At 51.2% G+C, this 27,049-nt stretch overlaps 10 protein-coding genes across 10 annotated transcripts; 8 read left to right on the top strand and 2 right to left on the bottom strand.

The window, feature by feature from the left end:
• Window positions 1–435: 435 nt before the first annotated feature.
• N7482_006931 (KilA-N domain-containing protein) lies at window positions 436–2,048 on the top strand (the record flags this gene model as incomplete). The annotated part of the gene is made up of 5 exons (XM_056689056.1): window positions 436–496; window positions 615–823; window positions 893–1,055; window positions 1,110–1,965; window positions 2,024–2,048. The coding sequence occupies 5 exons, from the start codon at window positions 436–438 to the stop codon at window positions 2,046–2,048; spliced, it is 1,314 nt and encodes a 437-aa protein (XP_056541485.1).
• Window positions 2,049–2,867: 819 nt separating this feature from the next.
• Window positions 2,868–4,607, top strand: N7482_006932 (cleavage polyadenylation factor subunit CLP1; the record flags this gene model as incomplete). The annotated part of the gene is made up of 2 exons (XM_056689057.1): window positions 2,868–3,005; window positions 3,078–4,607. The coding sequence occupies 2 exons, from the start codon at window positions 2,868–2,870 to the stop codon at window positions 4,605–4,607; spliced, it is 1,668 nt and encodes a 555-aa protein (XP_056541486.1).
• A 466-nt stretch (window positions 4,608–5,073) lies between these two features.
• N7482_006933 (uncharacterized protein) lies at window positions 5,074–7,556 on the bottom strand (the record flags this gene model as incomplete). Its single annotated transcript, XM_056689058.1, has 2 exons — window positions 5,074–5,738; window positions 5,765–7,556. The coding sequence occupies 2 exons, from the start codon at window positions 7,554–7,556 to the stop codon at window positions 5,074–5,076; spliced, it is 2,457 nt and encodes an 818-aa protein (XP_056541487.1).
• Window positions 7,557–9,170: 1,614 nt separating this feature from the next.
• N7482_006934 (quinone oxidoreductase family protein) lies at window positions 9,171–10,396 on the top strand (the record flags this gene model as incomplete). Its single annotated transcript, XM_056689059.1, has 3 exons — window positions 9,171–10,048; window positions 10,113–10,287; window positions 10,349–10,396. The coding sequence occupies 3 exons, from the start codon at window positions 9,171–9,173 to the stop codon at window positions 10,394–10,396; spliced, it is 1,101 nt and encodes a 366-aa protein (XP_056541488.1).
• A 912-nt stretch (window positions 10,397–11,308) lies between these two features.
• Window positions 11,309–12,620, top strand: N7482_006935 (cell envelope integrity TolA family protein; the record flags this gene model as incomplete). The annotated part of the gene is made up of 3 exons (XM_056689060.1): window positions 11,309–11,526; window positions 11,572–11,749; window positions 11,982–12,620. The coding sequence occupies 3 exons, from the start codon at window positions 11,309–11,311 to the stop codon at window positions 12,618–12,620; spliced, it is 1,035 nt and encodes a 344-aa protein (XP_056541489.1).
• Window positions 12,621–13,125: 505 nt separating this feature from the next.
• N7482_006936 (BTB/POZ domain-containing protein) lies at window positions 13,126–13,978 on the top strand (the record flags this gene model as incomplete). Its single annotated transcript, XM_056689061.1, has 3 exons — window positions 13,126–13,178; window positions 13,242–13,368; window positions 13,418–13,978. 3 exons carry the CDS (start codon window positions 13,126–13,128, stop codon window positions 13,976–13,978), a joined length of 741 nt encoding a protein of 246 aa, XP_056541490.1.
• Window positions 13,979–15,384: 1,406 nt separating this feature from the next.
• On the top strand, window positions 15,385–18,467 carry N7482_006937 (uncharacterized protein; the record flags this gene model as incomplete). Its single annotated transcript, XM_056689062.1, has 6 exons — window positions 15,385–15,462; window positions 15,536–15,844; window positions 15,905–16,918; window positions 16,978–17,490; window positions 17,551–17,665; window positions 17,797–18,467. 6 exons carry the CDS (start codon window positions 15,385–15,387, stop codon window positions 18,465–18,467), a joined length of 2,700 nt encoding a protein of 899 aa, XP_056541491.1.
• Window positions 18,468–22,794: 4,327 nt separating this feature from the next.
• N7482_006938 (uncharacterized protein) lies at window positions 22,795–23,827 on the bottom strand (the record flags this gene model as incomplete). The annotated part of the gene is made up of 3 exons (XM_056689063.1): window positions 22,795–23,433; window positions 23,485–23,521; window positions 23,796–23,827. 3 exons carry the CDS (start codon window positions 23,825–23,827, stop codon window positions 22,795–22,797), a joined length of 708 nt encoding a protein of 235 aa, XP_056541492.1.
• Window positions 23,828–23,908: 81 nt separating this feature from the next.
• On the top strand, window positions 23,909–25,377 carry N7482_006939 (inositol polyphosphate multikinase; the record flags this gene model as incomplete). Its single annotated transcript, XM_056689064.1, has 2 exons — window positions 23,909–23,994; window positions 24,162–25,377. The coding sequence occupies 2 exons, from the start codon at window positions 23,909–23,911 to the stop codon at window positions 25,375–25,377; spliced, it is 1,302 nt and encodes a 433-aa protein (XP_056541493.1).
• A 472-nt stretch (window positions 25,378–25,849) lies between these two features.
• N7482_006940 (mitochondrial 37S ribosomal protein uS19m) lies at window positions 25,850–26,414 on the top strand (the record flags this gene model as incomplete). The annotated part of the gene is made up of 4 exons (XM_056689065.1): window positions 25,850–25,892; window positions 25,968–25,983; window positions 26,094–26,276; window positions 26,372–26,414. The coding sequence occupies 4 exons, from the start codon at window positions 25,850–25,852 to the stop codon at window positions 26,412–26,414; spliced, it is 285 nt and encodes a 94-aa protein (XP_056541494.1).
• Between the last annotated feature and the right edge of the window lie 635 nt (window positions 26,415–27,049).

Consider the following 27,049-nt stretch of genomic DNA (forward strand, 5'->3'; position numbering starts at 1 on the left):
GCCCAACAGAAGCGTACCGGCGAAACCCCGGACGGTCGACATTGGCCAACCACTCTCCCCCAATACCGTGAATACCCCTCTCATACCATACGCATACCAGACCTTACCAGAAGCAGGCAAGGGCCAATACCGCTGGAGAGGGCGACCACTTCATTTCCGTTTTCCGGCGCGAACAGCGCCTTTCTCCCCTGATTATTCTTTTCTTTATCTGCTATCGAGCTTTTTTTTTTTTGTTGATCAAAATTATTGCTCGGCCTGATCGCGGCGCCTTGATCTACAGCCTCCCGATTCCAAGAGTCCAACCGGTGGACAGCTCCGACCCGTGAACTTCCCCTCCAGCGACGCGCCTGATACGTGGCCGCCGTAGGCGCATAATCTCCTCGTTCACATCCCACCCGTTCCCAGGCCGATCGAACTGTTTCACTTCTGTTCATCATGTCACGCTCTCTGCCAAAGAAGAACAACCCGCTGATCCTCACCGACGCGGCTCCGCCCTGTAAGTTTCACCGGGAGGCGCGTGGTAGCGCGACCGCGCATGCGCCCATCTGCTCGCCCTGTCGTGCGCCTCATCGTCGCCCTCGCTAATCCATCTCTTCTGCCTCTTGCGATCGCAGATGAGGATCTCCTTGCGCGCCGCCGTCTTGGCAAGACCAATCTTTCCGTCAAGCCCGGCCAAATCGGCACCTCCAATGCGACTAAGCCAGAGAACTTGGGCCTGTTCGAGTATGCCCACCTGCGGGCACCTTTGCCCCGGGACCTGAAGGGTTCCGAGATCTTCCCATCGCACACCCCCGCACAGCACCCAGAGACTTACTTTTTGATGGTAAGATGCGCCTGGCTCGCCCCCGCGAAGTTGCCTGATAAGCGATTACTGACCTTGGTCGGCGACTAGCGGAGGAGTAAGGATGGCTTTGTGAGCGCTACCGGGATGTTCAAGATTGCATTTCCCTGGGCCAAGACTGAGGAGGAAAAGATTGAGAGGGAGTATCTGAAGTCACGAGAGCACACGAGCCAGGAGGAAGTCGCTGGTAATGTTTGGATCTCTCCGCAATTTGGTAGGTTTTTGTTTCCCCCGTGAGGTTGGTCTCAATCTCTGACCACTCCCACAGCACTTGAGCTTTCCAGAGAATACAAGATGTATGACTGGGTCCGTGCCTTGTTGGATCCCACCGATATCGTGCAGAGCCCCACGAGTGCGAAGAAGCAGATCACCCCGCCACCGAAGTTCGACCTGCCCATGGACGAGCCAACGGCGTCACGCCGCAGCCGCCGGTCGGTCTCGCCGAGCAAGAAGTCTACTACTTCGCCTCGCAAGTCCCGGACAGCCCGCTCTGCCAAGGACGTTATGAGCACGCCCTCTACCGCTGCTGCCAACAGCAACCTTCAAGAGGCTCTTGAGATCACCGCTTCCATGGGGTCTTTAGAGAAGAGCCCTGTTCCTGAGACCGAATTGAAGGCGAACGGATCGCCGGAGAAGAAGAAGGGACGGAAGTCCAAGAAGACCGCTGCTGAGGCCGAGGAGGAAAAGAAGGAGGACGAGGAGAAGAAGGAAGAGAAGAAGGAGAAGAGGAAGAGCGAGAAGAAAAAGCAGGACACCAAGGAAGAGATTGAGATTGAAGTCACCGCGGCTGCCGAGGCTACAGATAACACCAAGACGACCACCGTCTCTCTCGATATGCCTATCACTCTTCCAGAAGTGCCTTCGGCCGCTGAAACCGAGGAAATGATCGCCAAGGCCAAGGAAATGGTGGAAGATGCCATCAAGAGCCAGGCCGATGGCACCGCAGCAGGATCATCATCTGTCAAAGTGACCAAGAAACGCAAGCCCGTGGAGGAAGATGATGAGGAGACCGCAGCTGAGGCTGCTCAGCGGGCCAAGAAGGCCAAGGTGCTTGAGGAAAAGCTCAAGCGCGAGCGTGTGCGCAACCGTGCTCTCTTCGGCGTTTCAGCAGCTTTTGCTCTTGCGTAAGTCCTATTTGCTTAGACCACCCGCGGGATGGTTGTTTGCTAACCGATTCCTTAGTGCTTCCATCCCTTATTTCTTCTAAACCTATCTAATCTGCCGGTTTTCCTGGGTAGGCTGGTTCCGATAATCCGATCCAAGCTTCTCACCTTGAGATATCAATCCCTTTCGACTGTCCCCTTTGCTGGCTTTCTATGAATAGCGGAATAGCTACTCCAAGTCTTGAGAGGGAGTTAACATTCATTCGTGCTGCCTTGGATTTGCTTACTTGCTTGCCCTATGCTGATCAGCAGCACCAACTTCCTCGACCTTGATCCCCTTCCTGAATTTTCTTTCATTCCCCTTGTCGTTATGATAAATATATTCCTCTCCGGCCATTATTCAGTGTACTTGCCCAAAGCACATTTTTTCTTATTCTAATATTTCCCTCCTCCACCTTCTTCCGCAAGATATGATTCCTCCCTTGAGCCCACCGGAATGGCAAAAGAGATCATAAGTTTATTCTCTGTGCCTTTTGATCCTCGCTGCCCTAGTCCCTTCCCACCTCTCTACCCTATTCTCCCCGGATACCACATACTCGATTTCCACTTTTGATTTCTTGTCTGGCTGCCCTTGAACGCAGCTGTAGTCAAGAAGATTTTACCCTAGCAATAGCTTTTAAAGTGTTTACCAAAGATGATCTCTGTCCTTTCAACAAGTTGTAGCACACTCAAGAGTAGAAATTTGGGCTTCCACCGGGAGGAGCCCTCGGTGCAAACAGTCAAAACACGGAGCCGGCCCCGAGAGCTCCATTGCGCTCTGTGCTTCCTCCGCATTTTGATCTGCTCCAATTACTCAACTCTCCTTGCTCTCCGCCTTGACCTTCTTGTCCCTGACTTGTCAAGGTCAAGGATTTGGCGTGGAAATGTCTCTCCCGGGCTTAGAGCTGACGCAGCCCTCGGAGGAGAGGCAGTTTGCCGTCGCCCCACCGTCACAAATCGCCTTGAAAGCTGGCTGCGAATGGCGCTTTGAGGTCGCGTTCGGCCATATTGTCAGGGTCAAAGTAAGTGGTTTAGTTGAGGGCGTTAGCCGCGGATAACTGGAGAGTAGACATCTGACTTTGACTGCACTGCAGCTTCTCAACGGCACTGCCGAGCTTTTCGGCACCGAGCTCGCCGAATCGCAGACATACACGTTCTCTGGTACCAAAGCGGCAATTTTCACGTGGCACGGATGTGAACTGGAGATCAGCGCCCTCGATACTGGCACTACTACGCTCGATGGAGTTACGCCCGTGGCTGGCCATGGCGCAGGCGGTTGCCAGAGCGAGTACATTGCTGAAGAGACGCCCATGATCGAATATTCCAACATGCACTTTGCGCTGGAGTCGATGCGCCAGGAAGCGCAAGGCTCGGGCAAAGATGGCCCCAGGGTCTTGCTTCTGGGGCCCGACAATGCTGGCAAGACGAGCCTGGCGAAGATCTTAACGGCCTATGCGACTAAAGTTGGCGGGCAGCCGCTGGTGGTGAATCTGGATCCGACCGAGGGCATGCTCAGCGTTCCCGGCACACTCACTGCAACCGCCTTCCGAACAATGCTGGACATTGAGGATGGCTGGGGCAGCAGTCCCATGTCCGGGCCGAGCCCAGTTCCTGTCAAGCTTCCGCTTGTCTATAGCTATCCACTCCCCAACCCTCTCGACGCCGAGGGCTCAGTCTACCGGCCAATTGTATCACGTTTGGCCCTGTCAGTAACAGGCCGCCTGGCCGAGGATGAAGAGGTCCGCGAGACAGGCATCATCGTCGACACCCCCGGTATCCTCAGCTCCGGCAAGCCAGGCAGCCTAGAGCTGATCAACCACATCGTGACCGAATTCGCTATCACAACTATCATCGTGCTCGGCTCAGAGCGGCTGTACAGCACGATGGTCAAGCAATACGACAACAAGCCCAGCGCCAGCGCCTCGGCTACCATCTTCGACGAGCGCATTTCCGTCGTGAAGCTGTCCAAATCAGGCGGCTGTGTCGATCGGGACGCTGCGTTCATGAAAGCCACCTGCGAGTCCCAAATCCGATCTTACTTCTTCGGAAACTCGATTCCCTCTACTGCATCCGCAGCCTTCTCACTCTCTGCATCCTCCACGTCTACCGTGACTCTCTCCCCGCACGCGCAGGTCATGGACTTTGCATCGCTATCAGTGTTCAACTACGTCGTAGTCTCGATCGACGACGAGGACGAAGATGAATATGATCCCTCCACGCTGGGCATGGGCGACTCTCTTCTCCCCACCGGCACAGCCGATTACACCCCCTACCAACAAGAACCGGATCGCGCTGCTCCGCTCCCGGGTATCATCGGCCTCTCGAATGATGCGCCGAACCCTTCGGCCTCCAACACAGCCTTTAGCAACGTCCCGCTCAAGAAGGTCCTCCCACCTGCACCCTCGTCTCTCGCTAATACCCTCCTCGCGATCACCCATGTCTCGACTACGGCCTCGCCCGCTGAAGTCCGTGATGCGAGCATCATGGGTTTCCTGTACGTTGCAGACGTTGATGCGGAGAAGGGCAAGATTAGAGTGCTTGCGCCTGTTGGAGGGAGACTCCCACCCCGAGCGATGATCTGGGCTAAGCGTTGGCCTGCAGAGGTCGTGGGTTTGGTGGGTTGAACACTGAACTCAATTGGGTAGAGACTATTTTGGGTTCTTGCATTGGCTGGTCTTTATTCTTTCTTTTTCCTCCTGGGATTGGCGTTTGGTGGCTTTGTTCTTTATCGTGAGGGGCAGATCTGCATGTGCTGGTGTATATAGGCGGCTGTATTTAGAGCATAAAATTAGCCAGTTCAATTTTCGAATATTTTTGGATTCAATTCTCTCGTATTTGATGGGGTGATTTAGGAAATGGAATATGATCTGGTGTGAAAGAACAGAACAGGAGATGATACATGACGCTATGCTATACTATGTTATGCTATGCTATGCTATGCTATACAGGAAACCAACCAACCACGTAGCCAGTTACACATGAACCCAGAAGCATCTGAAACAACCACCGAGATGAATGCCAATCCACCGCCGAATCATACACAAAACAGAATACAAAGTATCCGAATAAGATAATCCAATGTCTAACCAGTCACTCCCATCGTCTCCACTCCTCAAGCGCCTTTTTCATCTCAACATCACAATCATACCCCTTCTGCTCAGCAATAAGCAACTCATCCCGCCGATCGCGGAACCGTCTTTCAGCCTCAAATCTCCGCAGAGCAAGGTCCCTCAGACCAGGAAAGTCGTCCTGCATAACCATATCCCTAAACCGCGCCCGCATGCGCCCCGAGTACATCTGGCAGCTCGCCTCGCGGCAGCGGTTCGGGCCATCACCCGGCAGGTAGCGCATGGAGGTCGAGAACGAGCGAGCAAGGGGGTGATGAGCCTTAGCAAGCGGCCAGACAACCTCGTCATAGCAGTCCTCGCAGACGCTCAGCTCCGGGAGCTCGGGCATATAGTGCCAGCTCCCGAGAACGGGGCGATCGCGCCGGCAATCTCGCAGCACGACCTTGCGCTTCGCGTAGTCGAGGAACTCGCGCGGGTCGGGCCGGCGCGAGGGGTCTGAGTCTGCGCGGGACGCGGCGTCATCCAGTAGATCGATGTATTTCACAAATCGCGGGCTGTTTGTGACGAAGTCGCAGGCTCGCTCCTGTGGCTCCGAGAAGTGCTGGAAGGTATCACGGTGCGCGGGCATCAGGACGCGCACGTTGCGCGCACAGTTGCCGCAGATGTGGAAGCTGGGAAGGAACGAGCCTGTGTCTGGGTTGACGACGCGGTACCATGTTTGATCACTGGCGGCGCGGCCGGGGCAGGCGCGGGTTCCGGGGGTGGGCGCGTCATTTGATAGAGCATCTCGAGGCTATCGTGCTGCTGTTTGATCATTTGGGTCCAGGCGAGCCGGGTCCAGGGGTTGCTGAAGGCGCAACGGGTTTTCTGGGTCGGTGATTTGGCTAGGCTGGGGATGAAAAAGGCGCGGAAGCGGGAGTGTCCGATCTGCTTCATGCAGCTGGGGCAGATGTCCAGGTGCGTGAGGCCCTTTAGAGTGTACCAGTCGTTGTGTCCTGCCACAGGGAGGGACCGTGGGCATGAGGTGATGCATAGGCCTGCGGGGTTGGAAGGCCGCTGCAGGATATTGGCCGGTTTGGTGGCCGGGGCGCGGGACGGGCTTCGTTTTTGCGCGGGTTGATCCTGGAATTTGACAGAGGTCTGAGGCCGTGAGGACCTGATCGAGCTCACTGGGGCGCCGTCGGATGAGATGGATCTGGAATGACCGAGAGTCTTGGACCTTGATCGAGACACAGATGGGGCAGCTAAGGGCACCGGTGGGCGTGAGGTACTGCGTGGCGGGGCCGAGTCGCGCGACCGGTGGCTTGGGGTGCGATAGGATTCCCGGGAAGGCGAGTGAGGTGCCGATGCCGGCACCGACGGGTGCGATGTCGTCGTGATGGGCCTCGCCTCAGTTCTCGGACGAGTCTCGGTATCAGACAAGGACGCTGACTCGCGACGCTCCTGGCGCTGGCGCAGCTTCTCCTCAATTCTCTCGGCGAGGCTTCGGCCGGCGGCGCTACTAGTCGGTGTATTTCCCGGCGCGCCAGATGCAGGAGCATACGAAGCGGGCCGAGGACGAGCAGTTGCGGTGTCCGATTGATAGCCCTGTGGTGACTCCTGTCGTGGTCGGCTCTGCATCGGCCGTGAGGTGGCATACCTTGCGCTGTTAGACCGGGCAATGGAAGGCTCTGGTGCCTCCGCGTATGTCCTATCATAGCCGGGCCCTCGAGAGCGAGATCGCTCAGAACGCATGCCATGGGAGCTGTGCGGGATGATGTGCACCGGAGCCTTGTGTCTGATAGGGTCCCCACGGTGCGGCGAACCCAAGGGTGGTCCGGGTTGTCGAGGAACAGCTAGTTCACGCGTAGGTTGGGTAGCTTGCTGGTAGATCTGTGGTGGTAATGGCCGACCACGAGGCCTGCTTGAAGTTGGCAAATGATCGTCGCGCACAGGTGACGGCGGACGGGGTTGGCGAGGCGTCCTCATCTCGCGCATGGGTTGCGGAGGGTATACTTCCGAGGATGATCGACCACGACCTCTGCTAGCGCTGGACACATTGTCGTCTGGCATAATTGACTGTGAACGAGGCTGACAGGGTGTGTTGACTTCGCGAGCCGACTGCGAATGCAGTGATGGCCACGGTCGATCTCGAGACCTGCTCGAGGAGGAAGCGGATGGTGGAGGTCGAGTGGGGACTGCTTGGGAGGAGGATCTTGGGCGGACATTAGGCTCCGGATGCCTGGGAGGAGGCGTGGCCGGTCCGCTGCTGTCGTCCGAAGAGAGATTGCCCATGCCGGGCATGTTGCTGACGCTCGGCGGGGCGTCTGAGTGAGGCGTATCCATATTCATGATGACGGGGTACTGGTCTACAGCACCCCTCACGCGAGCACCCTCGACACCAGGCTTTTCACCCAGGTTGGCGAGGCCGTGGAGTTCTCGAGCGAGCGAGGCCGGCTCCTCCTCCACACAAGGTGGTGGGGGATACCAGGACCGCACGCTTCCAGAGGACCCGGTCGACGGCATCGTATCGGTGTGAAGTGTAGTCATACACCGTCAGTCGATGAGAATTGTGGGATTCAGTATGCTAACCGGCTGCAATGGCGTCTCGTGGTGAAATTTGTGCCGGTGAATGGTTCATAGTCTTAAATAAAGAGGCAGTTGGGCAGTAACAAGAAGTGGGAAGACCGTTGTACAACGAGCCCCTGTCAAGCGAAAAGAATTTTTCAATCGAGTCAACAAAGCTATGCAGAGAATCGAGGGGGTGCGCGTATCCGGGAGACAGGGTATATAAGTGTTGGTCAATCGGGCATCACCCTGGGGACCCGACAGCTCTGATAGGGCCGCCATGGCCATTGGGCGAAGAGAGGACGAATCAGCCGGGCAGCTAGGATCGGGCCGAAGAAAAACATTCACGAGAGCCCCGCGTCATTGAAACAAAGGGACGCCAGGGGACTGGGCTGCAGCTGTAGGGGCCATGCCATGCCACGCCACGATCAAAAGCACCATGGCCAGGGGACGTGGCTGTAGGGCCTTTCTTCGACTATTGGGCATACAAAGAGCGGATGGGCAGAGTCTCCATTTGTTTCAGCAGTTTCAGTTTTTCTCGCCAGTATAAATAGAGACGATCAAACGAGAGATCCTCGAGGTCTGAAAACAACCGATTTCATGTTGCCTGCTGCCTGGTGTGGGGGTGAGTGTTTGAAGATACTCGGCCAAAGGGCTTTTAGAGGCTCACTGTGGGCCGGTGCAGTGTGTAAAGTGCTGCACGACGCGGGGCGACTGCAGCGATCCTCCTCAGGTGGTCAGCAGTGCATGCAGAGACGGCGCCACCCTGGCCCCTAGCCCAACGGGCATCGGGTGCAGGATGCCGGACGCTGGTTCGATCCTGCCCAGCCATCGACCGAGGCACGAAGGCGGGGGGAGAGAGGTTCTTGGAGGCGTCATAGGCCCCCTCGTCGGCCCGGCTGGATTGCGGAGTCTCACAAGTTACTGAAGAGGCTCAAGGGCGAATGCAGACGTCAGGTCTGCCCATCTCGGCATCGAAAGGGATGACCAAGCCACTATCTGCTTGCGATGGACCCCCACACTGTTTGGGGTTCTCGGCAGCTGAACTGGCTAGAGGGGCGTCGATGCGATGGGAGCCTCCTGTGCAGCAGCATTTCTTTAATGCGAGCGGCTAAGTCTCACTAGGCGCTGCGGGATCTCGTGGTTTCTGTCATGTCCTCCCAAGTAGCTGTCCAAGTCTCAAAGTATTGGACGCAGTTTGTCGTTCGTGTTCCGACGGCTCTGCAGACCCGACGGAATGGCGTCCGCCCTCCCCACATTCGGACATCCGAGCGAGTTGGCACAGCATCTGCGATGGCGATGATAGAGGCGATGAAACCATTGAAGAAGGGAGATGGAAAATCCGAATTGCATAGGACAAGTGAGAATGAACAAGAGCATCAGTGATTGGCTAACCGTGGAGAGCTCGAGAATCAACCGTAGTCCGTAGTGGAGCACGGCAACCCGCCGTTTCGTGCGTTCCGCACATCATTCGATTGCGGGGATGCGATGACAAATGGGCGAGGACGCGCCGGGGTATTTGACCAGCCGGACCCTCGCTCCTTTCCACCCCCAACCTGCTCGATAAGGTCCATGTCCCTGCCCACTCTTCGTCTCGCAGCTCTGCGCAATCACCTTCCCCCGCCTCTCGCCGCAACCACTTCGCTCTCCTCACTCTCTCCGTTCACCTCCATCAGAAGAATGTCCGTCCCCACCACTATGAAGGCCGTCCTGGTCGAGCGGACCGGCGGCCCCGAGGTGCTGCAGTTCAAAACCGATCAGCCAGTGCCGACGCCTCAGGAGGGCCAGCTGCTGGTGCGCAACAATATCTCCGGCGTCAACTTTATCGACACCTACTTCCGAACTGGCCTATACGCATCGCCCAAGCCCGAGGTGCTAGGCCGCGAAGGAGCCGGCATTATCGCCGCCGTTGGACCCAATGCCTCCGGCTTCCAGGTCGGAGATCGGGTCGCCTGGCTCGCGACTGGCGGCTACGCCGAGTACACGGCCGTGCCAGCAGCGAAGACGGTGAAGATCCCCGATGGCGTTAGCGATGAGGACGTGATGGCCTCGTTCTTGAGCGGCATGACCGTGCTGTCGTTCGTGAAGGAGACCTACGCCGTACAAAAGGGCGATTGGGTGCTCGTGCATGCGGCAGCTGGAGGTGCGGGCTTCCTGATGACCCAGATCCTGAAGTCGATTGGCGCCAAGGTCATCGGCACCGCTGGCGGTGCGGAGAAGTGTGCGCTGGTCAAGAGCCTGGGTGCGGATGTGGTTATTGACTACCGGAGCGAGGAGGGCAAGGACTGGGTGAAGCAGGTGAAGGAGGTGACTGGTGGCCGTGGTGTTGATGTTGTCTACGACTCGGTTGGCAAGGATACGTGGGAGGGCAGCTTGGAGGCTGTCAAGCGCAAGGGTACTATTGTCTGGTTTGGCAATGCCAGTGGACCGGTGCCTCCACTTCCTCTTCCGTACGTCCTCGATGGTTTCTATCCCCGTTGTGTCTGGATGACGAAACTCATTAGTGTTGCACAGGAAAATCTCTCCCAAGTGTGTCAAGGTTGCTCGCCCTACTCTCTTCGGCTACATCGAGACTCGTGAGGAGTTTGAATACTACACCAACGAGCTCTTCAGTCGACTGAAGTCTGGCGAGCTGAAGACCAAGATCCACAAGATCTACCCATTGGAGGACATTGTCCAAGTCCACAAGGTTAGTACCCGCTTGTTTTCAATCAATACTTCTCTCTCAATTGCTAATGTTGGTTTGACAGGACCTGGAGGGTCGTAAGACTATGGGCAAGCCTCTTCTGAAGCCTTGATTCAAGCAAAGAAACAGAAACAAGTACATAGATTGGAGTTGACGACTATTTGATTAAATATCACGATTGCATTTCCTGCTAAAAAAGTCCAACTGCAGAAACAGATGAAAGAACCAGAGGCAGGCAAGAATATTCTACTCTGATTGCGTAAACGTGGAGATCTGAGTCAAACTCAATATACGGCAGCACTATTATAATATTCGGACTTCCACACAGAACCTATAGTTTCATCAAGAAACCTCACATTTGACTCTCGAATTGGTAACGTTAAGCTGGCTGGAGCTTTCTCTCTAACGACCCCAGTATAGATGATTTAATGACAATCATGACAAAGGTCTTTGTGTCGAGGTCGGTGGATTAACGTAGGAACTAACCGCTTTGATCAGGGGTAAATTAGTGACTTGTGGAAAGTAGTTATAGTAGGTGACTTCTGTTAGGCAACTATGAAACCTTTTGCATTGCTATGGAATCCTATATGTGGCCTAGGCAAATGGATAGGCCTACTAGTACTGAAAATATCCTATGACAGCATAAGTAATTGATAGTTGGAAGCCGATGTGAGAGCTTCATATAATCATCTAATTATATACTAATGCACTATTACTGCCCAATGTGCCATATCTACCTATGTGCAAACAAATTACACAATTAGGTAAATACCGAGAACCGCTTCTCAAAGACATTCCTACAGGAGTCGTGACGTCAAGACACTTCTTTCAGAGATAACAGGAGTCTCCTCCCATATTTTTCAGGTATTTATTTCCCTTCCTTATTACAGTAGCAGATTCAGGGAGCCGGACCACATAAATCTCTAATTTCTAAAGGCCACTAATGGATGTCAAAGATACCTCGCTGTGGTTCTCGAACCAAATATCGAGTCAACTACCTCTTATCCAATTTTTTACGCAATACATGTCTATGAAGGAAGCAGCAGAGATTTTCAAGCAATTCCAGTCTGATAAGTGGCTCTACAACGGTCAAGTCCTTTGGAGTGGCGTATCTCGTTCCCAGGCCCAAGAATGGGCTGACAGACACCATATGCAGACGTTGACCACAGCAATGGGCTCGCTGATGGACGAACTACACCCAGATTGCCTTAAATCATCGAAGACGCCACATCAATGGGGTCAGTATGTACATGGAGCTTCGGCAATATTCGCTTGGTACATAGCTAGGGGTGACAAAGTCACGTTGCTTTCACCTCCCCCCCCTGAGCGGTTCCATCCATCAGGGCTTTCAAATTACCAAGCAATCGAGCAGCCTATCGTTCAAGGCCTGATCGGTGAATATGCAGTGCAAAAGATAATGATGGTCCATCCAACGGTAAAAGAATCTGAAGAATTCTCCTACGAGGTATGGCCTGAAGACGAAGCAGCAATATGGACCCAAAAATACGGACCACGGAACTCCAAGAAGAAATGGAGAGAAATAGGGCGCTGTGAAGATAAGCTGCGGCTGTTGCAAGTAGTGGGTCATTCGAAAGAGCATCTTCAATCAGTTAAGCATACCAAACGGCCCCTGAAAATCAAGGTCCGGCGAGAGAATTGGTCATGGTTGTTAGATCAGTGCTCACAACATTGCCTAGGCCGCTACCGTCAAATTCGCCTCAATCGTCGTGCTCGCTCTGTTGATTTTCTTCGTTTTGACTCAATACATCACGTTGCTTTTAATTGGCCTTTTATTCGCGCTGCTTGAGCGAAGCCAGAGTGGAAATGAAGGCGGTCGATATCGTCAGTCGCAATGCAACCATAATGACGGTAAAGATTCTTGGGATGAAATCAACGGAAATGGGGTGGCTGAATTGGGAGTGACCCCAAGCCGCACAACCAAAGCCGAACCACATGCTCAAACCAAGGCGGAAGATAAAGCCAGAAAGAAGGCCAAGGCAGACGAGAAATCTCATGCCCTGGCGGAAGAGAAAGCTAGGAAGAAGGTGCGGGCTTTGAAGCAAGATGAAGCCAGAAAGAAGGCCAAAGCAGAGAAGGAATCTCGTGCTCGGGCAGAAGAGAAAGCTAGGAAGAAAGCTAAGGCAGAGAAGAAGGCTCGTGCTTTGAAGGAAGAGGAAGCGAAGAAGAAGGCTAAAGCAGAGAAGAAGGCTCGTGCTTTGAAGGAAGAGGAAGCCAGGAAGAAGGCTAAAGCAGAGAAGAAGGCTCGTGCTTTGAAGGAAGCGGAAGCTAGGAAGAAGGCCAAGGCAGAGGAGAAGTCTAAAGCCCAGCATCGTTAAGTTCGAAACCGTTGTGATATCTTCCTTACATTATTGGCGGCATATTTTGCTGCCTCCGCTCCTGAAGCGACTCTCTCAGCACCCTGAGTAGGCGACACATCTAATAATTCCCGAAATCGAATTTTAGCCTTCAATATGGAATCGAAAATCTCTCTCCAGAAGCTTCTTGGCGACATTGCTAGTGTGATCGATAATATATTCTTGTAGATATCGGCGAGGGCAACTTTTTTCTGTTCAATTAACCCTTTAACTGTCTTCAATTTTCTCACCTGAGATGAGACCACGAAAGATATGCTGGCAGCCCAAATATATCAGCCTCTATCCGGCCACCTTGTTGACATAGCTCGGAGCCCGGCGAAACCATAACCGACATCACTATCGTCATGAGTGTCGGGATCGGGATTATAGATATTCCAGGCGCTGGGGGGACGACATTATTACAGCCATAAAAGCCCTGCATCAAAGGCCACCTATATAATTCCAAATGGAAATATAACTGCTCAGAATGGAAGAGGAAATTTCTATACAATCCCAGGGTGCCTTGGCAGCTCTTTCACGGTTCGCGAATGAATCCAACTACTGGCTAGGAAGTGCTGAGTGGCTAGGCTAACGGATTATTAGGTGTCAAAAATCTGGCGAATTCACAGATCTGGCCCTTGTCTGCGAGGGAGAAAGGATCAACGTACATAAAGTTGTGGTTTGCTCTCAATCGGATGTACTTCATGCCGCCTGCATTGGCAACTTCAAGGTCAGTAACTTACTATAGCGCTACCCATGAGGAGCTCTGATTCATCTAGGAGGCGTCATCTGCCGTCTACGAGTTTTTGGACGATAAAAAACTCATTGTTGGAAAACTGCTCAGCTTCTTTTACACGGAAAACTATAGCGACACAATCCGGACCTATGAGACAGAGCCGCCATCGTCATGTTCGGCTCTTCAACTCCATGCCCGAGTCTTTGTCTTGGCTGACAAATACATCGTCAAGAGTTTACTCGCGTTATGTGTTGAGAAATACCAGAGGAGGCTTCAGTTCCTATCCGATCCCATCGAATTCATTGAATCCATTTCGGAAGTATACGCTTTGCCTCCTACATCAACCAGAACTTTGAAGGAGGTTGTAGCACACTTTGCGCGGATTAATATTTCGAATTATCTACATGAGGAAACTGTTCAGATGGCCTACAACAGCGTTGCCCAAAGTGTGCCCAAATTTGTGAAAGATCTCCTCGACTTATATATCGAAGCACCATTGCTTGGAAACTGTGGAAATTGCGGACAGCACGTACCGATATTAGCTTTGCAAGGGAGATGTCGCCAATGTCGGCGTGGTACGACTGCGATTGATGGGCGTGTTTAGTCGGGTCGGCCAAGATGATCTCGTCAAAGTAGTACACTCCGCAATGGACCTCCCAGATCTCAGAAGCGATCTTCATGCCTGGGTAGCAGTGCTGGAGAAGTGTCTCCACCAGGAAGAACTCCAAGTCGTACTTCGGCGCCTCGCCTTGCCCTCCTGCCAGGCCTTGCGCTCTTCGGGGCTCAGGTCAATGTCGGGCCTGCTTGCGAATTTCATGATCTGAGGGCGTGATGGGACCCTTGGCATAACACTCTTCGAACCCTAGATACTATGTTTACCTTGTCTGTTTCACCGTCGGAACCATAACTATGGCTGTTGGGCTACAAATCATCGTTCCTCGATGGAGACGTAGACGAGAAAAGCAATTTGAGATCATTTCACAAAAGTAAAGTAAGAACATGCTGTGTGGTTACATATAGTACAATTTTGATCATTGCTACACAACTTCGGACCACCTTGACATTTGCACTGGGCTATTAGTCCGCTTCTCATAACGGAGTCTGAGCTGATTCTCGTACACGAATATACAGGTATGTAAACTGAGACACCCTATTGGCCGGTCCTTTGCGTTCAGCGCATTTCTCATGTTCACACTTCGCACATTTCTCCGCATATTCTATTAATTGATTCACAATGTTTCACGCACTGGAAGCGGGTCAGCGTCGAACAGCATGGGAAGACTTGTAGGAAGAGAATTTCTACAGTCTAGGGGTTCTCAAACTTAAAAACATACCCACCGTGGACACTGGGTTCATACTGTATTTTGTTGTGGCCCAGGGGCCAGGCTAAGGAAGCTTGCTGATTAACCCGACTAAGCAGGCGCTTAGCGCGTATGTGCCTGAAACTGGGAAGGTGAAGTCACCCAACACACCGTGGCACTTTCTCCCTCACTGTGTGTCGAGTCTACATCCGCCCCTCCTTGAGTCTGCATCTGCCATGATGTATGAATCGTTGATGAAACGAGTACTCGAATATCAGAGGGAGATGGAAGCTGAGAAAGCCAAACCCTCGAAGGAATGTTTTTGCTACATCTGTGGCGGCGCGTCGACGTGGCAGAGAATTGTGAAAGCATCAACCTTTCATTCAGAAGGTGATCAGTGGGAAAATGAAGTCAATACGCTTGTTGACGACCGTTGTGATTGCCCGCGTGGGGGATTTCGAGTCTCGGTATGCACTGAGTCGACTACTTGACCCTGCCAGTTAACAGTAGATATTTGTAGGACCTTTCTCAGGGTGACGAACCTCACTATAATTCATGTGCATCGCGACAAGGGTACGATCAAAAATTAATACGCCTCCAGGACATCAAGGTGAGTCGTGAGTCTAATTTTGCGGGCAGCGGGGTTCGTGTTGACCCCAAGATCTAACAAATACATGGTCGCTGCTGAAAGTGGCTTGAAAAAGTTCGCATGATTTCCCATTATGGGGAGGATACCCCTGATGCGAACGCGGAAGGCTTGCGGAGCGACACACTGCTCACTCCGATCGTGAGTCCCTCTACTCCAGCCATAGCTCATGAGCTGAAACGCGCGTCAAGCTGACTTCTTATGCTCTGCATAGGGGCGTGTTCGCTATGATAGGGAAGACGGACCTTGGAAGCTTCATGCCCCTCTCGATTGCAACTTCGTAAAATCACAAGGATACTTAGTTCACGATGCCTGCTTGCAAGTTCTGAGAAGTGTTCATGGGGCAGTGGTGGGGGCGGCCAGGCCATTGGATTTAAGTGAAGTCTTGCTTGTCTTCGAAGTCAGTGGCAAAGAACGTGACTCGAAAGAGTACGATTGGGGATTTGGCAATGCATTCGACGGTCCATCTCGCCCACATCATCGACTAGACAAACATTTCTGGAATGCCGTGGAGAATACAGAGGTATGTTGCAGCAGACTTGTGTGGTATTCTCGTGTGTGAAGTTATTAAATTCGGTTACAGTGGACGGTAGTGAATCCTCAAAGGAAATTTGATATACGGCCATTTGTTACCGCCGCATTGGAGACCTCAAGAAAAGGCCTGTCATTCAATATCAAGTGCGATAAGGGAGTGGGTTCAGGTCTCGACTCAAAGCTCCACTCCGCCTTTTCGACCATCCCGATCGAAGTCCGCTTGCTTGTATTGGAAATGTTGCCCACAAAATCAGTGCTCAGTCTGTTCTTGGCATGTTCGGCTTTCAGAGAACTCTCGATGAACTTGCCTCAAAGCTTTTGGAGATCCCGCATGCTTTTGGATGTCCCTTGGTGTGGAGGTGAAGCCTTAGCAGAAGTCTTGCGACAGGAAACCCAGGTCTATCCCTTCGATAAACTTCTCCGTCTAATACGAGAAACCTCGGCGCCCGGCGGTGGGAAGCTCGATAACAATGACAGCCTCGTCGATTCTGTGAAAGACTCGATGACACTCAGGAACAGACGCCGGATATGGAGCAACAGTGAACAAATCATTCGTGACATTGAGGCCCGACATGCAACAGTTCGACCTGTAACCGGCATTGTCCCTACTGAAATGCGCAAGTTAAGCTCTCGCGGCACCGTCTTCATCTCACGAGACTTGGGCGAGATGCCCCGAGCAGCGTCAACCGTCTACTTCGTTCCAGATATTGTCAAAAGGAGCCACCTTAACAAAATCATCGCCCACTTCGGAGCTGATAGTCAGATTGTCGGCGTCGAATTCCAGCTTCTGGACGAAACTTTCGCACGATTGTTCGGAAATCGAAGTGAATTGACCAACCAGATTACTTTGGATTCGCCACAGGTGATCCTTGGTCTGTGCCTATCTTTTGGTAGCCCAGTACTTAACGAGAAGGAGCGTAGGATCCGTGGTATTGGGTTTGTCACTCAGAATAGCCCGTCGAAGCCCGCTTATGTTCTCGGAAATTTGCACGACGGTGATATAGTGCAGGTTTTACGAGTCAATTCTGGACAGGAGGTCGTTGGTATTGCAGGAGAGTTTAGCGTGAGTACGTTCTTCAAAAAGAGACTCTCGCGTGACAAAGCTCTGATTCTATTTTCAAGGATCAAACCATCACCATGTTTTCCATAATCATAGCAGATCAAAACTTTCGCCCTATTCATGCTCATGGGCCTGGTATCGACTTTACGCAACACACCCAGTGGGTTGGTCGCCATCCACCGCTCGACTGGCCACGGGGGAAATACTGTCTTGAGCAGCGCCGGAACGGCGGTCACAGTAGTTTCCCCGTTCTTCGTAACCCATTCCCTCGTGTTCTAGAGCCTCCGGCGTATTTCGTGAATCTCTCCGGTCGGCAGCTCTCCCAAGTCCAGGCCTATGGCGATTTCGAGAATGTGGAAGCATACAAGCGAACTATGAAGGGCCTTATCTTCAATTTCACAGACGGCTCAACAGAACGCATCAGTGAAAATTCTAATTTTCTGGACATCGCCATGTCCACAACTCATACTACTCAGTTTGAAGTCGGCCAGCGCGAGCAGATTGTTGATATGGTCCTATTTGCTGCCTATAAGGCGCCCCTTGATGGTTATCAAAGCAAGCTGTGTGGAATAGAAGTAAGGTGCTTTCTACGTGTTGCTGGAATAAGCCTCCATGCTAACATTTTCCTCCATTAGTTCATAACAAGCTTGGGTCGGGCCCTTCCGCTAGGCTGCGTGACGACTGGCGAGCTTGTGCGTCGAGAACCGTTGCCACCGACCTACAGCGACATTCCCGAACTTGGAGATGTCTGTGGGGTACAGGTAGCTTTGGGATCCGGAGCAGTTAAGACTGTTGCATTAGCCCTTTTTTATGCCTGAGAATTCTAGCTTGCATGCATGCTGAATATTAGCCATCCTACTGAGGGCTGGCTTAAAATTCAGCGCGAAGTCTCGCCGCCAATGTTCTTGCCCTCCTTGATCACCTCCGAATTCCAAATTTCTACGTGCTAGGCGACTCGGGTGGGTCTACTTACGCGTTAGCCTGCGCGAAGGAAATCCCCAGCGAGAGACTGCTCGGCGTATCGGTCGTGTCAGGGGTATATCCGTTCAGTCTGGGAATGCAGGGAATGTCATTGCCGGCTAAGGCGCTGTTACTTGCAGGGACCTGGCTGCCGACATCCGTGATGGCCAAATTGATGGACTGGGAGTTCGGTGCTGTGATAAAAACAACCGATTCGAAAGAATCGGAGACGGCGTTTATGAAAGCGATGGAGGGCAAGAGTGAGGGAGATATTAGATGCCTGGATGACTTGGACTTTAGATGCATCGTCGTAGAGAGTATGAAAGAGGCTTTCAGGGGCGGCAGTAGAGGTCCTGCGTGGGACTTGGGTATCTTGGGACAATGGGGATTCGAGTTGGAGGAGCTTGATTGTAACCGAATCGGCTTGTGGTATGGTCAAAAAGACATTAATGCGCCTTTTCTAATGGCGGCAAAGGCGGCGAAGGTGATCAAAGATTGCACACTCTATGCTCTTGAGGAAGAGTCGCATCTCAGTCTTCCTTATAACCTTCTTGATGAAATACTGGAAGATTTACTAGGGAATAATGATTAATTCAATAACCTGCCAGTGGCAATGGAGAAACACGTTAAAGGGATCGGAGATATCTGAAATGTCTATATATTTAGCTTGAGCATAACGGGCCGTAGAAAACATCGGCCCGTAAGTACCTATCGGACCGCTAGACGCTCTATTGTATCCTACTATAATAGATTGCTATATGATACTAATACTGTTAAGTTTGCTTATTATAATTTAAATACGACACTTCTTCGGGTCCCTCTAGGGCTTGATCTAGCGTTATTCAACTATTTCACCTTACTATTACGCTCGGATTTCAGCGGCGGAGGTATGAGACGAACCATGACTGCGAGTATCTCCTATAAATAGTGCTTCTCGCTATCTAAAGGCGTCTCCTCTACTTAGATCTATCCTTCCACCTTATATTCCTAAACTCTTTCTCTCTCCCTGAGACCCTAAACCTATACCATGTCGTAAACTGTCGTTCTCATCACAGGGGCTAACTGCGGTATAGGCAAGAGTATTCTAGAACTATACCTCCAGAGACCTAACTATACCGTTATCGCCGTAACTCGGGATCCTACTCATCGTATATCTTAAGCCTTGATCGGTATCCCTAGGGCTAAGGGAACTAATCTACTAGTAATCCAGATCGATACTACCTCTCCTACTAATCCTGCTAAGGCTGTGGATAAGCTCTCCGTAAAGGGCATTTATTATATCGATATTCTTATTACTAACGCTGGAATTTCCTTAAGTTAGCCTCGCGTTTCAGATATGAAAGTTGCGGATCTCCAGGAACATATAGAGGTCAACGTGTACGGATTTATTTATCTGTATTAAGCTCTTTAGGGTCTTCCGAAGCAAGCCAAAGAGCCTAAATAAATCAGTATTAGATCTAGTGCGGCCTGTCTCACGGTAAGAGAGTATCCATCTCTGTTAAGCTGGGAAGGAGTGCTGACTTGAGTGATAATAATAAGTTAGGGAAAATAAGACAGTACCTATGCTGATGAGCGCTATAGGCATGCCTGGAAGCTTTTACTCACTTTTCTCCGCAGAAATTTCATTCTAATACGAAACGCTGCGTACGCTCCTACGAAGGCTTTAGTGCATTAGTACACTAAGGCTATCTCTGGAGAAGATGAATGGCTGAATGCATTTATCATAGACCCGGGGTAAGCTATCACATACTAATCCATAAACAAAATTCTCATATCTAAGATAAATAGCTGGGTCCAAACAGATATGGGAAATCGCGAAGCCAAGGCTTATGGGACTGAGAAATCTACCCTCACAGCCGAAACCAGTGCCAGCGGAATAGTCAATGTTGTCGATACTGCTAAGCGATGGACTCATAGCGGGAAGCTGCTCAAGCATGCCGGAGAGTAAGAGCCTTGGAAAATGTTTTGTTCAGTATCTCCGGCGAGCATAAGGTAATTCAGTTGGTGTTCCGGGGTTGTCATGACCACACAAATATCAATTGATATAAATTGAATTTCCACCTTTTAGAGGATAATTGAATAAGCTACTGGCGTATAAATTCCGAGCCCTTTACTACGTGAGCATGAACATTGATCGAAGCAAGTTACTTGATCAGTATTGTTAATTGTGATGCGCCGTGATTAATGGATCCTTCTTACTCTTGAGCTCGCGGGGATACTCTGGGTTTATCACTGGATTCAATTTTTGAGTCCATTACTTATGGTTGTCAATTCCGAGCCTTCCAGGGTTTATTGCCCCATTCCACATGATTAGGGCTATGAATCTTATCCAGGTATATGTATCGGACTTATTTACATTCCAAAAAAGGACCCAGGGCCCATCACTGTCTCCCCCCTCTATGCCGAAGACTTTAGGGATTACCAGTGCATCAATTCGACCTTGATCGACAGTGTGAGTGATCCCAATCGCGCAACACTTTTGCCTCTATGATCTGCTCAATCACCATTAAGCGTTGACGGCTGCCACTCTCTCCAATATGCCTGTAGAACGAAAAATCGATAGTATCTCATCTGGATATTTCCCATCGAGGAAGTCGAAATTGAAGGGCTCCGCGCGTATCGCATGCAGCTCTGTATAATTGTCTTGTTTGACCGTCCAGATAGATGCCAATCTATGAAAAACGCCATATTCCATGAATCTCTTTCCTACACAGCGGAGAGAAGAGTCGTGGTCCAATTCAGTATGCTGGTCTATCTGGCCAAATAGAGGTTGCATGACAAGCTGGACAAGATTTTTTTGAGAAGTGCGTATTTGTGTGAAGAATTTCTTGACAAAGCTCTCGCTCATAGCACAGTTGATCATACAGTCCCGAATGAACCATCTAGGGCAAACATCACTACCCCACGTGAAATGATCCGATGCCATGCCCTTTTCAAACTCAGTCAATTCTCGTGGCGGGACTGGCATTCCGTTGGTACCAACTTGTGGTAAGCAGTTAAACACAATGCCGAGCTTTTCGAGGGATGGAAACCGGCCCAGAGCACTCGACATATCTGTTTGGGGACCTGCATATCGCTGTACACAGATTCATAGCTTCTGGAGAGATGGACAATAATTTGTCAACTCTTGCACATGCTCAGTTGAAAATATAGGCCCAACCCGCCCCATTCTGCAGAGCTTATATGGATATATGCTTCTTGAACCTGACATAGGTCCTATTTCCCCATACAATCCCAATTCATAGAGAGTCTGCCCATGTTTATAGCCAATCACTTTGTTGGCGAACTCAGGAGTATACATCCCCAGTAAACAAAGATACTTTAAGGGGGGTAGCGAACTGAACATCGACTCTGCATCTTGCCAGAACTTTGGGCCATCGTCATCTTTTCGTGGAAGTAGGACAACTGTGAGTCGCCTTAGCTGTCGAAACGGGTGATCATCCACGATAGACTGCAGTAGTGTCGAGTTTCGAATACAGCCAACATTCAACGATCTCAGAACACTAAAATCGCTGATTGTTTGCCAATCCTTGAACTGGTCAGCTGTCATTTCGGTATGAAGAGGCCATGACATGGTTTCTATTCTAGCAGGTCCAGGTAATTTGTCACTTTTGGCTTGCTCGTCAACTTTGCATCTGTCGAGTTGACCTCTCGTGGTATAACCGCAGTGTCGACCGTCAATCCGTAATGCGATCTTTTTGAGATTAGGCGCATGTAAAACAATATTCTGCAAGACCCTATCCGGATGCACAAAGAGCGGCATCCTATCACTATCCTCTAAAACAGTCAAATGGACAGCATAGAGCATTGGTGAAGAAAGCCACACCGTGTTAATAATAGGAAACATACCACCCTCCCGAAGTGGGTGTCGATGCAACAAAGTGCTGCAGAAAGACACTCGACAAGTAGGGTGATATTGCGAAAGAGCCTCAAAAAGCTCGACCGGGCCACCATAAAAAGCAAATATATTCACGTCGTGCAAATAAGGTAATCGTCGAATCAGATCGATAACAGGATTCCAATCTCCTCCAATATAGAAACCAGCTTTAGGGACCTTTAGATCGTTTAAGAAGGCTCTTTCCAGAGCACGGGGGATGTCGGAGTACTCCTTGTCAAGCCTTGCACTGGTCTCAGGATCTATGCGATCTGGGCGAAATGTCTTAAGGTAGGAACGCGGCGTGAATTCTGCCACGATGCTCAGTTGTCTCGCTTGTGCGAGGATACGTCGGTCACCCGGTATGATGGGGATTTTTCCATCCCTCAAACGGATGATGATATGTTGGTTCAAGAATTTTTTTGCATTTTCATTCCATTCACGGTTGACTAGGCAAAGCGCTTCAAGGCTTCCCTTAGATATATGTCCTGTCTGTAGCTTGAATTAGAGGTGCAAGTCATTGCTTCAGACAGAGAGGCTCACCCAATCGGCGATTATCTGCCTGATCTCCAATGGTAGCTGGTCCATCGTTAAGAATTCCCAGTTTCAGTAGAAATGGTCACATATGATCCGGAGTAGGAAAGGATCAATGTCTAATTACCAGAAAAAAACAAGAGAGAGAGCCCTTGAGCGCTTTAAGGCCCCCGGGGCCATCCATTCCAAATTGGTAAACTCGGGATAAAAAAAATTCTTTAAAAAAGTGTTTATATTTATATTTCTAAGGAATACTAATGTATTTTTCACAGGTAAATGACCGGAAGAGTCATTTCCCGGTATCCTATTTCACCCCGTCACGCCTGGGCCACTTCATGCACATGTGAGCTTCAGGGCTGTCAAGATGGGCAAATATCTACCTACTGCATCGTGTATCTATGGATATGTACATACAATGGTAGCTATCTAGGGCTATGGCCAATGTCTATACAAGTCCCCCCAATTCTCTCATTTTTCTTTCTCCTTGATCTTGATCCAACACGGGAGAAAATTAAGAAAGGTCCATAGCGTCCTCGTCGCTAGTTGACACATCCTCGAAAGTGAAAAGCATATGCTGACAGAGCCCATAGTAGTCTGCGTCTTCGACCCAACACATCTTCCTTTTTTGCGCGCTGTTATCATCATCGATCTCGCTTTGGCCTGAGACGACAGTGCTGCTTGTCCATAGCATAATACTGTAAACTGTCTTTATACCCAGATCCGCTTTGTGATTGATGAGGAGCCACGCTTGAGGATTGCCATTTGGAGATCCAGGCAATGCGTTGAACTCTGTGGATCCTTGTGTAAAGATCTCGGGCTCTGACCAGTCATTATTCCGAGCCTGCATAGCCATGTTCATCGCAAGTCTCGATCCCACGTTCACAACATTCAACTGAACGACATATTGCAGAGAAGTGAGATCCGTACCCGCTTGGCTTGCCCATGCCATATATATCAAATCAGACAGCTTGCTAACAGCCGGGGCTGTCACATCTTCAGGCCACCAATCATTGTCGTCATTTTCACCTATGATGTAACTCGGGCTCCATGCATAGTCCACGAGAATAAGGCCACCTGCGACATTGTACCAACATTTATACTGAGCTTCAGCTGTATCATCGAGTTCCTCAAGCGCGGTAACATGGAGCCGCTGGAGACCGCCTGCGTTATGTTTTGGTATGGAATTTGGATTACTACCTACATTGTATTGTGCTTTGAAACTTTGGGTGGTGCACGGACTAGGAATATCAATAAAAGGCTACGCAGTGCTGACTTCGATATGCAAGCTCTATCTGTGGATCTGGCTTTACCTGTCTCTAGTATGGACTAGATTACATCACGCGCAGATGGCAGTCAACCCCGGCTTGGCCGAGTTGGCCCCTGCGCCCGTGTCAAAGTCCCTGGCTCCGCCGATCATGATGTGATTTGCCTTAACCCCCCACCCTCTCCCCTACTTTCTTTTCTTTTTCTACCCCAGATTGTTTCCCTCCCCTTTTTTCCCACTCTACGAACGAGCTCCCTGCTCCTCCACCGGAGGGCTCCATTGAGGCCCGTTTCGCTTGTTAGGTCTCCGGAATGCCATAAGCGATACCCGCCTCACCGTCGCACCCACTCTCCCATCAACAATGCCCTCCCCCAAGTCAGACAGTCGGAAGACTCCGCAACTGGGTAGCGATGACTTAGTTCCGTTCGACCATGTTGCTGCAGGACAGTAAGTTTCACACCTCTCTCCAAGGCTCCGGAATCCTCGCCGGCTCTGTACACCCACGTTGGCGCATATCTGGAGGTGGTTCCCTGGGGTAGATAGAAGGGAGCAGAAACATATTTTTTACCTTGCCGGTCTCGGAATGTGACTGACAAGCATGCACTGCTCTGTAGCGAGGGTGTCCGATGTACCCTCTCCGGCTCACTGATCGCCAAACCCTGTACACGCCAGGAGATCGAGTTCTACGAATCCAGTGCCCTCCACCCGGAATTTCAGGAGTTTATGCCCCTCTTCTTCGGCTCGTTATCAGCCGCTGAGCAGCAGCAACCGCTAGCGATTGCTGCCGCACAAGAGTCAGGCGCCGTTTTTCTTCCTGGCCCTGGAGATGCGCCCACAGCTCCCCCGGTCCTGAATGAATCTGCATCACAAGCTAGCAATGCGCCACGTGAAGAAATGCCCTCGATCGTGGCAGAACCCACCTGGGTACCGTCTGGGGGCAAGAAATTGGACACCGGATTGTCGATTGTTCTGGAAAATGTCGCGTGTGGGTTCCGACGACCGAACGTGCTGGACGTGAAGCTCGGCGCGCGACTCTGGGCCGACGATGCGCCACCCACGAAGCGTAACAAGCTGGATACCGTGGCCAAAGAAACGACTAGCGCAGTTCTAGGATACCGGATTGCCGGGATGAAAGTTTGGACGGGCGAGAATGACAAGGCGGACGAAGGCGCACTCACCGATCCATATGCTACTAAATACGAAGGTAAAGAAGGTGCCAAAGGCGAGGTCGTTGAGAAGGATGGGTATCGCCGTTACGACAAGTGGTATGGACGATCCTTCAATGAACAAAGCGTCAAGCAGGGCTTTGAAACCTTCCTTGCTGGCGCCAAAGCGGGTAAAGAGGACCGCTCGAGGATGATTGCACAACGACTAGTCGAGGAATTACAACATGTGCAACAAGTACTTGAGTCTGAGGAGAGTCGCATGTACTCCTCGAGTGTTTTGGTGGTCTATGAAGGTGACCCCGAGGCGATGGAACATGCCCTAGAAGAAGAAACGAAGCTTCCCGAGCGAAGAAACCAAGAGGCAGAGGAAGAGGAACTCGACGAAGAAGTGGACATTGAAATCCCTGAGGAAACCTTGGAGCTGGTGGATGTCCACCTAGGGGATGGGATGCCCCAGAAAGCCATCAACATCAGCATCGACCCTTCGACTACCCAGATTCCCGATCTAAGCGATGATGACGATGAGGAAGAAACACCCAAAGTTCATGATCTCCGCCTGATCGACTTTGCCCATGCCCAATGGACACCTGGCGAGGGCCCGGATGAGAACGTCCTGATGGGCATTCGCAGCCTCATTAAGGTCTTTCAGGAACTGGCCGCATGAGCAGAGCACAATTATATGCATCACCGTGGGCCTCCAATCGGTTGCTGGCAACCGCACGAACTTGGTGCCCTACCCTGGCTATTCGGCCAGGCCACATTTATGTCCATACCTTAGCCTGATTTAGCTTATGTGATGCATTTTCAGCCATATTTACATTGTCCTATTGTATACCTGATGTCTTTCACTCTTTGGTAATGGCCTATAGCCCGGTGCTGGTACTAAACCCCCGCTGCACACACCCAGGATGCGAGATTGACAAAGTGCACCACCAACATATCCTTTAAGAGAGCCTGCAAATCATCTTTCAACAAATCTTCTACTAGGTTGAAGTAGACATTCTCGTGATGGCGGCGATCCGTTGCTATTCTGCTGTGGCCGGGGCGCATCCAGATGCTGACTCAGCCATCGCATGTTCGGAGCCATCTTTTTCAACCTCTCCGAACGGAGAAGCTTTGGAAAGTTGCACGCCATCATGTTTCCCACGCGCGTCCTACTGGGCCGCTCGGTCTGGAAAGGTAAACCTCCTGTGATATAACGAGGACCATCATACTGTTAATTGGGGAAGATCCGCCGCTAACTCCCTTTACTAGGCCCGAATATCGTCCCGTACGTGACATCCGCCTCAAGCCCATGAAGACCCTTACGCTTCACGATACCTCTATGCCTCTCCAAAAAGGGAATTGCGGCATTGATTACTGATGAATTTGGTTTTCCAGTCTCCCTCTTCCTCGAACCTTTCCCCCTCCACCCAACACGCCGCCAATCCGCACCCAGAAGCGCGCCGCAACCATTCTGCCCAACTTTGTCGGTCTGCGCTTTGCTGTCCATAACGGCAAGACCTACCAGGAGATTCAGATTACCGAGGAGATGGTCGGTCGGAAGCTTGGTGAATACGTCGCGTATGTCTTCTTTTCTGCGTACACATTTAGTACCTGCACAGGGTGTCGCTGTGCTGGGGTGTCGGATTGACGCTAACATGATGATTTTGTGACAGGACTCGCAAGCGTTTCACCTACAAACAGTCCAAGAACAAATAGTCGGATCGCATGACTGCCTTCTGATTCGGATTGAAGAGCGTGTCGTCTTAGTCCGGTAGATGCCCTTGGCTTGTTCCTCGAGGGCCTCTTCGGCAGTCGCCTATCTCTACCATCTTCACCCCCGATTTGCAGCCAACTTGGAGGTCACTACGAAAACGGGTCTGCAGATACCCCGGAGAGGTTGGAAAATGGATGGCCTTGGAAGCCCCTTCCTCCTCCCCCCCCTTCACCCCCTCCACCTTTGATTTGGCCCAGTTGCCGTGTACAGATACATCAAATGGTTCCCTTGTGACATTAGCTACGTGTGGGATGGAGTTAACTATGAAATTTATTCAATATCATTCAGACCGGTCTACGGTGAAACAGCTTGGTTCCACATGACAGCCTATGCGTTAGACTCGGCCGGTCTGCATAGTCTTCCCAACGGGCGAGAACAGGAAAAAAAGAACGTAGAACTCCATTTTCTAAAACCCCCTCCCAACCAGTTGAATATGTGCCCGGGGATATCGGGGCCCCTTGTGATTGATCTCCTACGCCCGGCGCCGGAAACCCATAATCGGAAGAAAGTAGAAATAAAAAGGACGAAACCCCGAGAGCAACGGGTTTGCAAGCTCACTGCTCCCATTCCCCCCATG

The sequence above is a fragment of the Penicillium canariense genome (assembly GCF_028826845.1).
Source record: "Penicillium canariense strain IBT 26290 chromosome Unknown utg000004l_segment0_segment0, whole genome shotgun sequence".
NCBI classification, from domain to species: domain Eukaryota; kingdom Fungi; phylum Ascomycota; class Eurotiomycetes; order Eurotiales; family Aspergillaceae; genus Penicillium; species Penicillium canariense.